General features: G+C 24.4%; 1 protein-coding gene and 1 long non-coding RNA gene across 6 annotated transcripts; one reads left to right on the forward strand and one right to left on the reverse strand.

Moving 5' to 3' along the window:
- Positions 1-1,612: 1,612 nt before the first annotated feature.
- On the forward strand, positions 1,613-13,772 carry LOC126898511 (sorting nexin-9). Of its 5 annotated transcripts, XM_050672600.1 has the most exons (14): positions 1,613-1,733; positions 5,109-5,168; positions 5,239-5,424; positions 6,574-6,638; positions 7,073-7,234; positions 7,315-7,410; positions 10,678-10,801; positions 11,035-11,294; positions 11,351-11,465; positions 11,631-11,865; positions 11,957-12,138; positions 12,227-12,399; positions 12,755-12,961; positions 13,567-13,771. In XM_050672600.1, exons 4-14 carry the CDS (start codon positions 6,624-6,626, stop codon positions 13,606-13,608), a joined length of 1,611 nt encoding a protein of 536 aa, XP_050528557.1. In that variant the 5' UTR covers positions 1,613-1,733; positions 5,109-5,168; positions 5,239-5,424; positions 6,574-6,623; the 3' UTR covers positions 13,609-13,771. The 5 variants fall into 5 exon arrangements, with proteins under 5 accessions (XP_050528557.1, XP_050528561.1, XP_050528556.1 ...); XM_050672604.1 differs by lacking the exon at positions 1,613-1,733 and having other exon boundaries at positions 4,933-5,168; positions 12,227-12,390; positions 13,567-13,772; XM_050672599.1 differs by lacking the exon at positions 1,613-1,733 and having other exon boundaries at positions 4,936-5,168.
- On the reverse strand, positions 12,239-15,813 carry LOC126898519 (uncharacterized). The gene is made up of 3 exons (XR_007702290.1): positions 14,554-15,813; positions 14,049-14,156; positions 12,239-12,552 (listed from the first exon to the last, which is right to left on the reverse strand). It is a non-coding gene; the product is annotated as an uncharacterized LOC126898519 (long non-coding RNA).
- Positions 15,814-16,222: the final 409 nt, after the last annotated feature.

Genomic DNA, 16,222 nt, shown 5'->3' on the forward strand with positions numbered 1-16,222 from the left:
CATAATTGCTTTTGTTTTATATTCAAAATTTTAAGTTAAAAGTTGTATCATCAAAATAATAATTTTTATTCTGAAAATATATTATCTTATTAATAAGCCTGTGATTTTATTTATTATCTTATAAATACATAATAATGTCATGACTGTAATTATAACAAAAGTTTCAAAAGTTTTAAATTATAACTGACTAGATTTGTTTACTCTGTGACATTGATCAAGGAGCTTATGATCACAAGTATAGATGATATCTAACAATGATTTGCATCATTATCGAAAAAACGCCTCCATGGGAGTCTGATAAATTTTACTATAATTTGTTTATACAATTTTATAATTTTTATATTATTAAAATTTCACAAAAAAATATTAAATACTCCTTAAAATTCATTGAATATTGTTTTTCATTAAATATTCACAAATAGCAAACCAAAATAAAGATTATTGTAGTTAGGCAGTTATTTCGTTATAGAATTTTTAAAATTCAGAAAAAATATTTTTATAATACCATATTTTACGGAATTGCGATTTTTTTATCTTTTCGTGAAAATGTCAGCCTATTATTGAACCTATCATTTCAAAAATTTGAATAAACCTTTTCAAATTACAATACTTAGAATGATAACTCAAATTTAGTCAATTGTTGGAAATTACAAGTATTGATGTTTTTTGCATTTTAAAATTGCAAACATTAAAAAGATTTTAATTTAACGATCTAAACAAAAATTTGAACATATATCCTAGATATAAATCATCTTTCTTTTTTATTATTATAATACTATTAAGAAATTCAATTTCTGAACTCCTCAATTCTGACCAATACATATGTGACATGATGCTGTTTTCAGAAGTCTTATTACATCAGTAGTTTCATCGTACTGATGGAACAAAAACAAGTTGTTTTTTACTAAAAACGGTCGGTACCCAGACGCCTTAATTGTATTAGACGCATAAATTATAATAAAATAAACATTGTATAATGTTTATTTTCCACCACTTACTGTAAACATTTTCCTAAAAGCCTTACAAAAAGTTTCGATATGCTATTTTAAAATGCAATGGGTGCTACGACACAAGTGGATGGAATGAAGTTTAATGGAAATCTAATTCAATTTTATAAATTCTTAAATTTTTTAGTCTTTTGATTTTTTTTTTTATCTTTGAATATTCTAGCACATCAAGGCCACTGGCTTAAATATAATTCTGATTTTTTTTGTATCATTTGATAAGGATAGATAGATACAAAAAACTTATAAATTTTTAAGTTACAGCATTATAGCGAAACTAATAGTAGTGATTCGATACATGATTAATATTTTTAAGTTAGTATTTAAAAAATAAACACAGTTTAAAAAAATAAGATTGTTACTGTGTAAAATATCGCTTAAAAATTATTATTAACAGCTAATGGGCTAAGAATTTGGGATCGAGATATTCAGATCTAAATGAGCGTAATATTATTTTTAAACTATAGAATCGTTAACATAAAACCAGATGTTTTTTGTCTAAAGAAAATCATAAAATATAGCACGGCTGTTGATAAAAAAAAATTAATGCCATTGGTGCTATTAGATTTTAGAAAAAAACACATGTTGGTTTTATTATTATTTTTCATTTATATATGTATAATGGTAGCTAACAGTCAGTGGTGTACAAAAGATTTTTCAACGGACAGGGAACAAGTCTCAAAGTTTCAAGTTAAGTAACTGAAATTACTTGTTCTGTAATAAAATGAGGTAATTTAATTAATTTTTTTGACAAGTAAATTATTTGCATTTATTTAGCAATTTTTAGTAACACGTCACTAAAAAACAGGGGCGTATTTAGAACTCATTTTAGAAGGTGACTTCATTTTTTATTACTTTGATAAATATTGCTTGAAACATTTTTTTTTCTATATAACCAAAAATATAGCTATTTAAAGCCATATTTTTACTTTACAAAATATTGATATTGCTGGCCCGAAGAAGCGATTGCCCCTGTTACCACCCCCTTAAATAAGTCGCTACTAGAAAAAAGAAACTTTACTTTTGTTACTTTAGAATAACATTTTATTCATACGAATCATAAATTGTAAATCACCAAAATAGAATTAACAAAGAAAGAGCCTAAATTTTCCGAATGGGATTAAAAATAGATGATAATGCTTTTTACACAGGAAGGGAGTGTTCAAAATATGGTTTTATGTCTTATGTTAACTTTTTGGTTTATCAGTTTTGTGATGATACTGTACAATAATACTATATGATGTTAAATTGTACTAAATAATTTAAAGTAGGTGAGACGCATGTGCTACTATTTTTATTACTAGATATTTATCGATCACACTCCTCCCACCATGGTGTAAAAATGTCACGACTTCAAAATAACTTTTGAAATACTGATTCACAAATTTTAAACAACCAGCACATTTTCTTGATTAGGCCATCATTTAATAAACAAGCTAATTAATTATGTATGTTAACTATTTAAAAAAATTTAATTGACACACTTTTAAGAAATAAGGGATGAACATAAAAAATATTTCATGATTGATAAATTGAGAAAAATATATAATTTTTATGGGTGGTTGAAGTGGAAAAAAGCGTCTAGCGTCTTATGCGATAAAAGAATTCCAATGAGGCTGATAAAGGTAAGTTCTACAAGACTGTAGTGAGGTCAGCTACGATGTATGGTTCAGAGTGTTGGGCGGTTGATAAGAAAGTAGAGCAGAGAATGAGTGTAGCAGAGATAAGAATGCTTAGATGGATGAGTGGAGTGACTAGAAAATATAGAATAAGAAACGAGCATATAAGAGGGAGTATAGGTGTGGCGTCAATCGTGGATAAGATGAGAGAAAATAGACTTAGATATTTTGGTTGTTATGAGAAGAGAAGAATTGGGAGCCGTAAGAACAGTTATAGAAATGAATATTGAAGGAAGAAGAGGTAGAGAAAGACCAAAAAAGAGATGGAGGGATGCTATTGAATGCGATATAAGGACAGCTGATGTGGGAATATCGTGTCAAGTGGAAGTTTAGGATAAGGGTGGCCGACCCCAAAAAGTTGGGATTAAGGCGAAGAATATAGAAGAATTAAGAAGAAGATAATAATTAAGAAGAATATAATAATTAAGAAGAAGATATAATTTTTTTGTAAAAGGGAGGTTAAATAAGGTAATTTTAAAAATCAAAATTTTTGGGGATTTCCTTCATTTCAGGAAAGGAGGGAAGTTTTTCAATTTTTAAGGTCAATATCTTCAACTTTATATGATTTATGATCTATTTACGTATCATTGAAATAATTGGTCCAGTGAGGCTCTGAAAATGAGGCAACAATCATAAGAAAAATTAATATTTTCTCAACTTCGTATGGAACCATAAATATATAGAAAAATTAGAAAAGCCATTAAAACTATGTATTTAATATAATAAATAAGAGACAATGACTTAGATGGTTTGGTCATGTTATGAGGAGAGAAGAATNGGACGCTAATAATGCAAAGGGAATAAGGGATTAAAAAAAAATTGAGTTAAGTGAACAGTTGGACTAGTAATCAATAATTTTATTAAACAAAAAAGAAAATTTGTAAAAAATACATAAAAATGATAAAAATTAGACTTTAATTTACATAGTGTGAAAATAAATCTTTAAACTCGATTTTTTCAAATTAAATGTGACATATATTTTGGCTTCTAAGCTTCTTATATAATAATTTAGTTATATAATCATGTATTATAATTAAAATTTAAAATTGAATGAATAAAATAAATGGGTTATTGATTCTATTACTTCCTTATTTAGAAATGTTTTGAATTATAATTATTAGATGCTAGCACAATGTAATAATATAATAAATTATATTTAATATCAAATATCAAATAGTATATGAGTACAATAGTATTGTTAATAACACTAGTTTACAAATAAAAAAAAATTTTCTGACCCATGACTTATGATATATTTTAGTTTGGTGAGGTTGTGGTAAATTTTCGTATTTAAAAAAAAGTAAATTTAGTAAATTTAATATATAAATAATAAAATAAATAATTAAGTTTTACAAAAAAGGAAAATATGAAAATTTACCACAACTCCACCAAACTGTAAAATTAACTCAATTTAAAAACATCCAAATAAAACTATATGAAATAACCTTAAGTTATTTAAAAAATTGAAATTATGTATTGAAAAGTAATATTGTAAGTAATTTTTCAATATTTTTTTCTATATTTTACAAAATTAAAGCATCGAATTTTTAATTCGATATCAGGGTTTTTTAAACTCTGATATTAGGAAATTCGTTTTATTTTTCAATCGCGCATAACTTCTTCATTTTTTTTATCAATATTACAAAATAATATATAATTTTCTTTGTTATGTATTAGAGTATAATATCTATTGAGTAGATTGTTGATAAATTTATTTTTTATTGGTGTATTTTACGTAAAACTCTGAATTTTTTCTGACATTTTTAAAAAAAATGATAAAATTCAGAGGTAAATTTGTAGATAGCAAACGAGAAAAAAGTCTGATAAAAAATTGTTTAAGATAAAAGTTATAGGTAATTTAATAATGTTTAATTTTATGTAAAAAAAATGAAAATCGATTGAATGCAATTAAAGATATTTAGAATATTATTAAAACACTTTTTTGCGGCACACGAAAAACGCTAATTTCGCAATAACTCAAAAACTGTTCTACTTTTTGTATTTTGGACTCAGTGGACGATTTACATAAAAAATGACTATCATAATTCAAAGGTCAATTTTGTTGTAAACTAGTGTAATCATTTCTTCATAATGATATCATGTATAATAATTATTTTGGAACTGTATTTGCAAATATACTCGTGGTCATACTGCATATTATTAACCTCGGTGGTGTGACTGCAGCGTACAGAGAGTAATAGGCAACGGTTTCTTTATATTACTCTATGTCATGGTTATATAGCTTGTATTACCACAGACTATATGACTTGCTCTATGTGATGAGCATACTCTTTGAGGTTCATGAAGTTACTGATAACACAGAAATTGTAGAATGCAACACATTGTTGTTATTATTATTTTGATTATTTCTTCGTCTTATTTCTATGATATTACATTATTTTAATTTACTGAATTATAATTGTAGGTACACCCTACAGTAGAAAATACGCTATGACATCACAACGCATATGATGAATCCTCTTAAGTATAGTTAATTATTAATTATTTTTCGTTAAACATTTGTTATCTAAAATTTATTATTAAAATCGTTTCAGAAATTAACTCCAATCATCAAATTCATCAATAAAATGATACTGAGAATAATTCATTATTTACTAAAATTATTTCTTTAAAATTTTACCAGAATCACCTCAAATATTTTATTTTTTTATCGAGGAAAAACCAATTTTTTTAAATATTGAAATATTGTGTGTAAGAGATATCACTAACTCACTATGAAAGTAAGTTCTTTAAATAAATTTCTTATTTTATAAAAAAAAAAAGATTTTCAAGTCTAATTGAAAATAAAAAAATGATTCATTTTATATGTACATTTTTTTTTGTGTTATTTACACAGATGCAAAGTTCTATTGAATAAACTTTATATTATTTACTCATTCACTACTAATTTTTAAATGTTTGGTAACATGTAGATTCGATAATTATTTTTCCTAGATAAAATAATTAAATTTTAATATTGTTTTATTAAAAGTCTAATGATTGTAAGTAACAATATTAAATACAATTTTTTTAAAAAGTATTCTTCAGGAATTATTATTATTATTATTATCATACTATTATTTTATAAAGAAATAAATGAATAATCAAGAGTTATTATTTGACCTTTAATATATTCATTTTTTCCTTATTTTATTTAAGATTATAATTACATGCATAAAATAATGTTTAATTTAAAATTATGTTTTATATTTGTGATTAATTTAATACAAACATTAACTTAATATGATATGTATAATTAGTTACATAATTTTTAAAATTAAAGTAAAGAAGTCAGGATTTCATTGGAGGGGGATAGTGCAATCAAAAAATTTTTCTTTTTTACAAAATATTATCAAATTTAATATTATAAGAATTATGTACAATTTAACATTTGGGGAGGTTAAGACCTTTTGTACTCTTGAATATGTATTTGTAGGAAGCTTCATTAATAAATATAAAAAATAATTTTTTCTTTATTGTTTTTAATTATTAATTTGATGATGACATTGATCTTTGACTATTTTAACTTAAGTTTATTCAATACAGGATGGATTTTTTTTTATCACAGCTCGCTCAGTTGCTTGCAGAATAAAAATAATTTTTACATTTTTCTAGATAATTTTTAATCAAGTCTTGTAATTAAATTATTAGCTATGTAATAATTTTTAAGTTCATCATTTATGCCTTGTAAGGGTATTAATTTTTTTTTATTTTTGATAGGAATAAATATTTTTAATTTATTATAATTTTGAGTTTTTTTTATAATAAATGATGTTTAAGCTTTTAATTACATTTTAAAGTTTAGATTTTTTGAGTTATCATAAATATACAATATATGAGGGATGTAACCATATACAAGCTAATTGCTTCTTTGACTTTGTTATTCACAGATATGCAGCATTTATTGTCAATTACGATTATCACTTGATATGTTTTGTGTATGGTTGTTTATAAGGTATAATATTATGAGTTATCTTTTATAAATACGCAAACCCGCTAAACAGAAAGTGTTGTATCTAATAAACAGCTGTAATTATTTAAAAATTTAAACACCATTTATTATTAAAAAAAACCCTCATAAATTTAATTTAAATTAAAATATGTTTTTCTATTTGAAAAAACAAAGTTTTTACCCTTACAATACATAAGGGATATGTTTAAAAAGTATTACATTGTTAATAATTTAAGAACAAGATGTAACTAAAATTAACCAAAGAAAATTTTTCAAAATAATTATTTTTTGAGTAATTGAGGGGATTATAGTTAAAAATTTACACTGTATATATTTTTATGTGTTAAATTAAAATAGATATTATGAAAAATATCTGTGCATGATATTACATATCATGCTTTTTATCTCTATATTTTATATTCCAATTTTTTTTTAAGGTTCTAGTTTTATATGATTTTATTGGAGAACCCGGGTCATCAGAATTATCAGTAATTGCTGGTGAAATATTGACAGTTACCAGAAATGATGTTGGTGAAGGATGGTGGGAAGGGACGAATAGCAAAGGTCAAACAGGTCTTTTTCCAGCTGCATATGTTGAAGTAAGTTCATTTCATTACGTTCACAACAAATTTTGAATACATAAATGATATATTTATCGACATAAAAAATAATTTTTAAGGAGTTGAAAACTAGTAAGCCTCCTGGAATTCCTCCACCACCATTACCTACCAGTTGGGATGATCAGCAAAATGAGTACTATGCACAAGTTCCTCAAGTATGTATGACAAGATGTATAATATTATTTATAAGTTCTTTCTATAAGAAATTTTCCAAAATACAATAGACTTACCTAAAGTGGATTATTTTCTCAAATTAATATGTTCTTATTATTATGATGATAAATATTATGGATATAAACCAAAACTACATTTTAAAAAATAATTTTTTAATAACTTCTTTAAAATTTAATGTTGGTTTCAATCTAAACCAATTTTAAGTTTAAATTGTTATATGGCTAAGATTTTTATTTTCAGAATTTTTTTAAATGCAGTTACTAAAATAGCAAGGACAGGAACAGTTTGCAGTTTACATATTGTTTCTATTATCTAATTGGTAACTAATTTTTTTACGATCCTGGTAATGTTGTCTATATTATAGTATGGTTAAATCATCTTAAAGTTTTGTTTAAATATTCTAAAGAATTTAAGAAAAATGTATTTTGAATATTTTTTGGTAGTATCTGTTATTTGGAATTTCAAATACATTTAATTTTGTGTGCATCCAATTTATTGTACTTCACTATTATAATAGTTTATCCTTTCAGTTCATGTGTCTAATACAATAAAAAATTTATTTTTTTAGAGAAGGTATTAATTTTACTATGATGTGTTTTTTTTTTGTGTCTATAAACGCTCAATCTCAGCCCTCGCTGGATTGATTTTGATGAAAAATACGTCAAAAGATCACAAATTGTACTAGTCGAAAACATTACCCTCCAAAATTGAAAAAAAAATTCCCCCCTTTTCTGTTTACGGGGGAAATTCCCAAAAAAATTATTAATTTATAAATCGCTTTTTGACATTTTTTCAATTTTTTTTACTTAAAACTGCCATAACTTTTTTTAAAAATGACCAAATCAATGTAATTTTTTTTTTATTTTATAGATTACTTAGGTATTTACCTATCATTTGCTATATTTTTTCAACATTTGACCATTTACCAGCTCACAGGAAGTGTTTCAAAATGGCAACTTTTTCACAAAAAACACTTTTATATATACCTTAAATTTAAGCATAATTAAGTAGCTTAATATACTTTATTTTGAAAAAAAAAAAAAATTTGACCTGTTGACTTGTCTTCGTGGTGTAAAACGGACATTAAAGTTAAAGAAACATCTACAATTTCTGTGAAAATATCTCGATTTTATATTTTTAAATTTATATTGCTATAATTTTTGGAAAAATGTGTGGATCAATATTATTATTTTTTTATAAATAATTTTTATTTATCTGATACTTTTTTTTTAAATCTGATAATATCCCTTTATGTAAGGGGGGTCAAAACTTCAAATATGTGTATTGAAACTAGGATATTTTCAACTTAATTTTTGAAAGTGTTCTGGTAATACTGATACTTATATATATCTTAAATTAAAGCTTAAGTAATATACTTTAATTTGAAAAAAAAAAATTTGACCTCTGGATTTGTCTTCATGGTGAAAATGGCTACCGTAATTGGCAAGGGATTTTTTGCATTTTTTTCTTAATTCTTTTTAAGTTAGAATAAATTTTCAACTCATTTGATTTTTATCTCATTTAGATTCAATAACTTCTATAAAGATCAAGGATCCCAACACTGTAGTCGCCCCTCATGACAAGAAATTTCTTATTCATATTAAAATTATTTTACTACATTTTAGGTTTTAGCTTTGATGCAAAGCTGAGAAGGTAATTTTTTGTGACTATCATTTATTTTGTCTGATCTAACTTGACCTACTTTTTTCAATGATACGTCAAATGATTATAATTCATATCTAGTTGAAGATACTATCCTCAAATGTTGAAAAAAAAATTCTAATTTTTCAATTAAACAGTTACTTATCCCTTGTTCTTATCTATTATGATAAAAATGTAAAAAAATATTGAGCTTTTCTGATAAATTTACTGTAAATAGTTATTATAAAATTTCCTGACTACATATTAATCTTAACAATACAATTTTTTTAATTCTCATAAAATTTCCTATTTAATGATGTCAATTTCAAACTTGCAAATTTGAGCTAAAAGTTATGGTAATAAATTCATTTTTTACTATAAATTTTCACAAAAATCAACTTTAAAGGTTTAAAAAAATAGGTTAAATATGTCTTTTTCCTAAAATCAGAATTAATTTAAAACAATTTTTTTGTTCTTAATTATTTTTTTATATGTAAATACTTATTTATTAATAATATTATTAATATTAAAACTTAGAAGTCATAGAAAAAGTCAAATTGCACATTTGAAAACACCGCAAAAAGTTTATTTAGAAAAATATATTTTTGTTTCTGTTGAAAGTTCCTTGTAGTCCAGTGTATAAAACTTATAACTTTATTATAAATAAAAAACATTTTTTATTGAAAAGTATTGTATCCAAGCTCTTTAAATTTTTATACACGTTAAAAGTAAAGAAATATACAACTACTTTATTATTTTCATAGTATTTCTTTAAAATTACAATATTAAATTATTGATTATCAATTTCATACTAAATTTAATTACTAGAATTATTTATTCATATATTATAATTATAAATCAAATAACTAATCAGGATAAAATTAAGAGTTATTAAGGAATAAGAGTTATTGTTGCTTTTGAAATATTCTACCAATTTCTTAAAATTAAACACTATCTACAGATTTGCATCGAAGCGTTTCTTATGATAGTGATTTTAATTACTGTCCATACTATGCCACAACCCCACTGTGCTACCATTTTTTTGTTTTTTTCTTTACTTTATGAACAATAAATAAATATTAAATTATTTATCTTGGTGTTCTTTTCATATTATGAAATAAAAATTCATCAAAATAAGTTATTTAATTAAATATTAAGGCAAAAAAAAAAAATTATAGCTAAGTCCTTTGTTTCTATTTTATTTTATAATAATTGTGGGATCACAGGTCATTAGTTCAGAGTTAAACATTTAGAAGTCATTTTGAAAAAATTTCTATATAAATGTATTTATCAAAATATTCTTATTTAACTTAATAAAAATTAGGGAAAGAAAGTGGTTATGTAATGGAAAATAATTCAAAGTTCTAATACTATTTAAAAAAGAGGTTAGAATTTACTTGTATCTTCTGAATAGATAAATGTACATCTATGGTCGAATAGAATTAATAATTTTATAAATTTCACAAATTTGTATGTTTTTATATTATTTTTATTTATGTAGTTTATGGTTTTTATTTTTTGAGTAGATCTGATTGATGTCTTATTTTGATCAAAAATATATATTTTTATTTTTTTTTATGGTGTCGTAATTTAACATACAAATTTAGACTGAAAATGTTGATTTTTATGATGATGAATGGGAAGATGAATCTGAATGTGGAACAGTATCAAATTCATATCCACCCATGGGAAATAATCAAACTATTAGTTCTACACAATCTAGACCAGATAGTAAGAAACTTATGTATAATCATGTAGAAATTATATTTTATAAAATTAAGTCTAATTTTAATATTTAATAACATAAAAAATTAAATTTTGGTTTTATGTTTACATCGGTATTGACAGAATGCTAATTCAATTGTCTAAGTCCTTAAAAAAAAAAAAAAAAATAGCTCTTAATATTTTGATAACTTGTGTATGCATTGTTTTATATTATTTAATCAAATAAATATATTTTTAAGTGAGGAGTGTTGTTGCTGCTGGAATGAAAAAAAATGTGAATCGTTTTTCAACATTTTCCAAATCTGGTGGGGAAAGTTATATTATGGGTACAGTTACTATTCCTGTACCTGATAGTGAACGTGTTACTATAATTAAGTGTGAAATTGGTGTTGAATGGAATGCCCCCAATGAATATTATCAATGTATAGTAGCATCACCAAAAAAAGAAACTAAACTAAAAGGTCTTAAAAGTTTTATTGCTTATCAAATTACTCCTACAGTAAGTATAAAAATAGTTTATACTTGCCTTATAGCCTAATTACTTAAATTTTATAGTTTAATAATATTCAAGTTTCAAGAAGATATAAACATTTTGATTGGCTTCACGAACGGCTTGAAGAAAAATTTAGCTTAATTCCAATTCCGCCTTTACCAGACAAACAAATTTCAGGTTTGTCTGTCCTTTTTTTTAATTAATAAATGAATTTATTTATTTTTTTATAGTACTAACTATTATCATGTTGGGTTATTTATATTACTATATTTTAATATATAATACTTATCATCATATTTTTTTTTACTGTTTAAAATATTGTAATTCTATATTGCACTAAAGGAAGGTATGAAGAAAACTTTATAGAGCGTAGAAAAAACCAACTTCAAGCATTTGTAGATGCAGTATGTCGTCATCCAGTTCTTTCTCAATGTTCTGTATGGCAACATTTTATTACTTGCACTGATGAAAAAAGATGGAAACTGGGTAAAAGAAAAGCTGAAAAATCAGAGCTAACAGGAGCTAATTATTTTTTTGCAATTCAGGCTCCAGAAGAACCTTTAAATCAAATGTTACTGTAAGTCATAGTATATACATTATTTATAAGATTTTAAATATATTCTTTTATTTCTAAATATGAAATTGTTTTAAATATAACAACATTTTAGAGAGCATGATACTGAAAGTTTTTCAAAATTTATCAATGGTCTTGACAGTGCTGTAAAAAATATGTCTCTGGTAGTTAGTGATCAGTCAAAAAAAATGCAAACATTTTATAAACGTGAGTATCAGAAAATTGGACAGTCATTTTATGCTCTTGGTCATGCTTATGGAAAGGAAGAACATATTGGTACGTTTTATGTTTATTGATTATTAAAAATTATAATATTTCATTTTTTATTTTTCTATTTAAAATACTATTTTATTTTAAATTTTAGGTTTTTCGAGAGCTAATTTAACAAATGCTTTGAAAAAAACTGGTGATGTATATAATGAAATTGGTAAACTTATAGAAGAACAACCAAAATTAGATTGGGAGCCGTTTGGTGACATGTTGCATATCTATAAAGGAATAATAACATCATTTCCTGATATTTTAACTGTACATAAAGTAATTAAAAATATGTTTTTCTAATAATAAGTTAAATTTTTACTTTAAAACCAAAACTATTATGACTGATGTTATTCTATTATTGGTTGAACCATTATCAAAATACTGGATGCAGGTGATTATGAAGTGTTGTTTTGCATATCAATTGAACATCTAAATAATTTGAAACTAAATTAAATATATATATGAGTATTAGCCTCTTAAGTTAACAATCATGTAATTTTTAGTGAATATGACAATTTTTTTTTAAATCGTTTCAAATACACATCAAAACATTTTGTCACAGTGATTTTAATCAATTATGAAAAAAAATTTATCAATACCAACTGTACTTACCCTTGTTTATAAATTGAAGGGTGCACTACAGAAACACAAAGAATGTGAAAAACTTTATGGAGAGAATAAAATGACTCATCAAGAAGTTCAAAATGTCAAAGAGAGAACTGATGTTGTTTCCTATGCATTATTATCAGAAATAAATCATTTTCATTTGGAACAAAACATACAGCTTAATCATCATATAAAATTATTCCTCAAGCATCAAATTGATTTTTACCATAAAGTATTTATATATTTTTTTTATAACATTCTAAAATATTCTAAAAAATCACATTAATTTGGGTACCAGTATGAAACTAACTAATTTTTATCTATATATTAGTCTTAAATTTGTAAAATAAAAAAATGAGCGAGTTTAACATATTTTCCCATGAATCTTATTCTGATTAAGGTCAAGTTTTAAAATTAATTTTTGGAAAAATTGTGATGACTAATGTTACTATATCTTGATTTGAATAAATAGACAAGTATCTTAAGCAGGTAGTTAACCAGTTTTAACCTATTTGCAATCATTATACATGTCAAAAAGTGTGAAACCCGATATCAATAATAATTTTCAATCATTTCTATTGCTTATAACATTATATCTGTTTCCATACTATTATATATCCTATTTAAAAATAACCAAAATAAAGATAAATATGTTTCATAAATAGAACATTTTGTTTTAACCATAATAGGTTTAATATTATATAATTTCATTCAAATTAATATATTTAAAGAATAGAGCAAGGGATAGTTTTCCTAAAACAAGTTTTTTTGAATAATAATTATAAAATATTTTAAGTTTAAAATATATATTGATATTAAATATATTTTCTTTTTTAGATAGCACAAAATCTTGAAAACGTTTTACAATTGTATGAGTAAACTTTGTTGATGATTTCCAAATAGTTATATGCATTTTTAATAACTATATATTTATTTAATTTTTATTTGTGATAAACAAAAATATGAAAATTCCAACAAGGAAAATTTTCTTTTAAATAAATACTAACCTGTTAGTTTTAACACCATTAATATAAGTTTTATAATACTTAAATTATAATTTATTTTAAAAACTGAATTTTTTAATATTGTACTTGATGTACTTTGTATAATTATCATAATGATTCATATTTCTTTTTTAATTTCCAACATTACATTTTAATAGTGTACTGTTAATAATTATTAATAATTATGTATACTGAAGTACTGTTATTATTATAGTTTTTACTTATATTAAATTTTATTTTTTAATAATTATTGTGTATTTAATAATGATATTGACTTGTGTATTTCTTATCAATATTTGTAATATAAAATTATACCTGTTTAAATTTGTAGAAAATAATTCAATTTTTTTGTGATAAAAATTCTTAAAATGACCGTTTTGCTATAAAAATCCAATCTAAAGAATGGGACATAGTATTGTCAATCTAAAATAAAATATTAAAAGATAAATTTGTAGAAACTGATCATATTCAATATTATTTTATTATAAAATAATTTTCATTAAATTATACAACTGTAATAAACAAAAAGAAAAAAATTAGAGGGTAGTATAAAGAAGGAAAGGAAAGTATTGGCTGTGATGGTAGTTTAGTATAAAGAAAGTATGAGTAAGCTAGAAGTACTGGGTAATGACTATAATAGAATGAAATAGAAAGGGATCTCGGGGTATCTATGCTTACGCAAACACGTCTGATATATATGAATAAAATGAAATTACAACACTACCTAGCTCCTGCACAGAAACGCGTACACGAATTTCTGGCGAGTCACAAATATCGTATTTTTTTGTAAAAGTATTTTAGTTTATTTCCAACGACTTACCTTACTCAAATTGTTTATTACTAAAAATCCTTCGGTGAAGGGTTTATTATAGGGATATAATGTTATCACTTACTTGCAATTATCCTGATAAGACAGATATTCTGTTGAGATGAATCATGTAGTTGTCGATATGTATAGGTGTTGGTGTACACATTTGAAATTATACGATTTATGTTAACTCGTGTGTAACTATTTCTCTAGTACTACTCTATATTAAATCTACTCAAGGTGAAATTTAAATTTATTTTACTTTTGGTATTTTATGTAAAAACCCTTTTGTATATTTATGCTCTTTGACCTTGTGTATGGTGTTTAATACTAACGTATTTATAATTTGTAAAACCAATAAAGAAATTCTAAACAACATAACTGTCCTATGCAATAAACTATTTCTAAGTGGCCTATGTCTTTTTACAGTCGTCCACAGAGTAGTCTAGGGTAGATGCGAGCTCAATTTCGGTTCTTTGCACAATAAGTTATGTTAGTGTCCTACTCTTCGATGGCCCGCACTGTGACCGAGATCAGACTGGCTAGTCGACAAGTGGATACACTTTGGAGAAATCTTGTTGTTAATTAAAATTTTAATTATGATACTAATGTACTAGTATTCTGTCCTGCTAGGTTATGGCCCTTAATAAATAAATAATAAATAAGTAATAGATACAATTCAATCTAATTATGTATTTGAAAACGTGTAACGTGTATAATAAAATAAATATAGGTAAGTAATGCGTAATAAATTATGTAAGTGTCCCATACTCCTATGGCTCGCACTATGGCTGAGATCAGACTGGCTAGTCGACAAGTGAAGAGACACTTTAGAGAACGCTTTTAATTAGTTGGAATTTTGACAACGATATTATAGTGCTAGTACTCTGTCCAACCAGGTTTTGGTGCTTCAATAAGTAATAGAACAATGCAATCTAATCATATATTTTTAGCTTCGATGCGAAGCGGAGAAGGTATTAATTTTACTATAATGTGTTTTTTTTTTTTTTTATGTCTGTTGCCACTTTTTCTCATCTCTCACAGGACCGATTTCTTTCGAAAATACGTCAAAAGATCACAAATCGTATCTAGTTGAAGACATTACCCTTAAAAATTGAAAAAAATTCCCTCGTTCCCCGCAAATGGGGGAAATATCCAAAAAAATTACAAATTTAAAAATCGCTAATTTTCGAAATTTTTTCACTTTTTTTTCTTAAAACTTCCATAACTTTTTGAAAAATCAACAAATCAACATAATTTTTTTTTATACTAAAACCTTATACTAAAACCTTTCATTTGATATCATTTTTTTGAAAATCTATCACTTAACCTGCTCATTGGGGGGGATTTAAAATGGCAACTTTTTTACAAAAATTAATTTTTTCAACTTAATTTTTGAAAATGTTCCGGAAAGACTGCGTCCTTTAAACATATATCAAATTAAAGCTTATTTTATGTACTACAAAATGAAAAAAAAAAATTTGTCCCGACGATCTATCTTCTATACGCAAATGGCTACCATATTGAAAAATATACTATTTTTGTATGATAATTATGGGTTTTGTATTTTATTTTAATAGAAGTTGATGTTGCTTTTGCAATTATCCATCAATTTTTTAAAATTAAACACTATCTACAGATTTGCATCGAAGCGTTTCTTATGATAGTGATTTTAATCACT

Source organism: Daktulosphaira vitifoliae, unplaced genomic scaffold (assembly GCF_025091365.1).
Source record: "Daktulosphaira vitifoliae isolate Bord-2020 unplaced genomic scaffold, ASM2509136v1 Scaffold_2, whole genome shotgun sequence".
Taxonomy (NCBI): Eukaryota; Metazoa; Arthropoda; class Insecta; order Hemiptera; family Phylloxeridae; genus Daktulosphaira; species Daktulosphaira vitifoliae.

Coding starts and splice junctions, on each gene's coding strand:
- LOC126898511 (XM_050672600.1), top strand. Junction 12,400..12,754: donor ATATTTTAACTGTACATAAA/GTAATTAAAAAT, acceptor TATAAATTGAAG/GGTGCACTACAGAAACACAA. Junction 12,962..13,566: donor AAATTGATTTTTACCATAAA/GTATTTATATAT, acceptor TTTCTTTTTTAG/ATAGCACAAAATCTTGAAAA.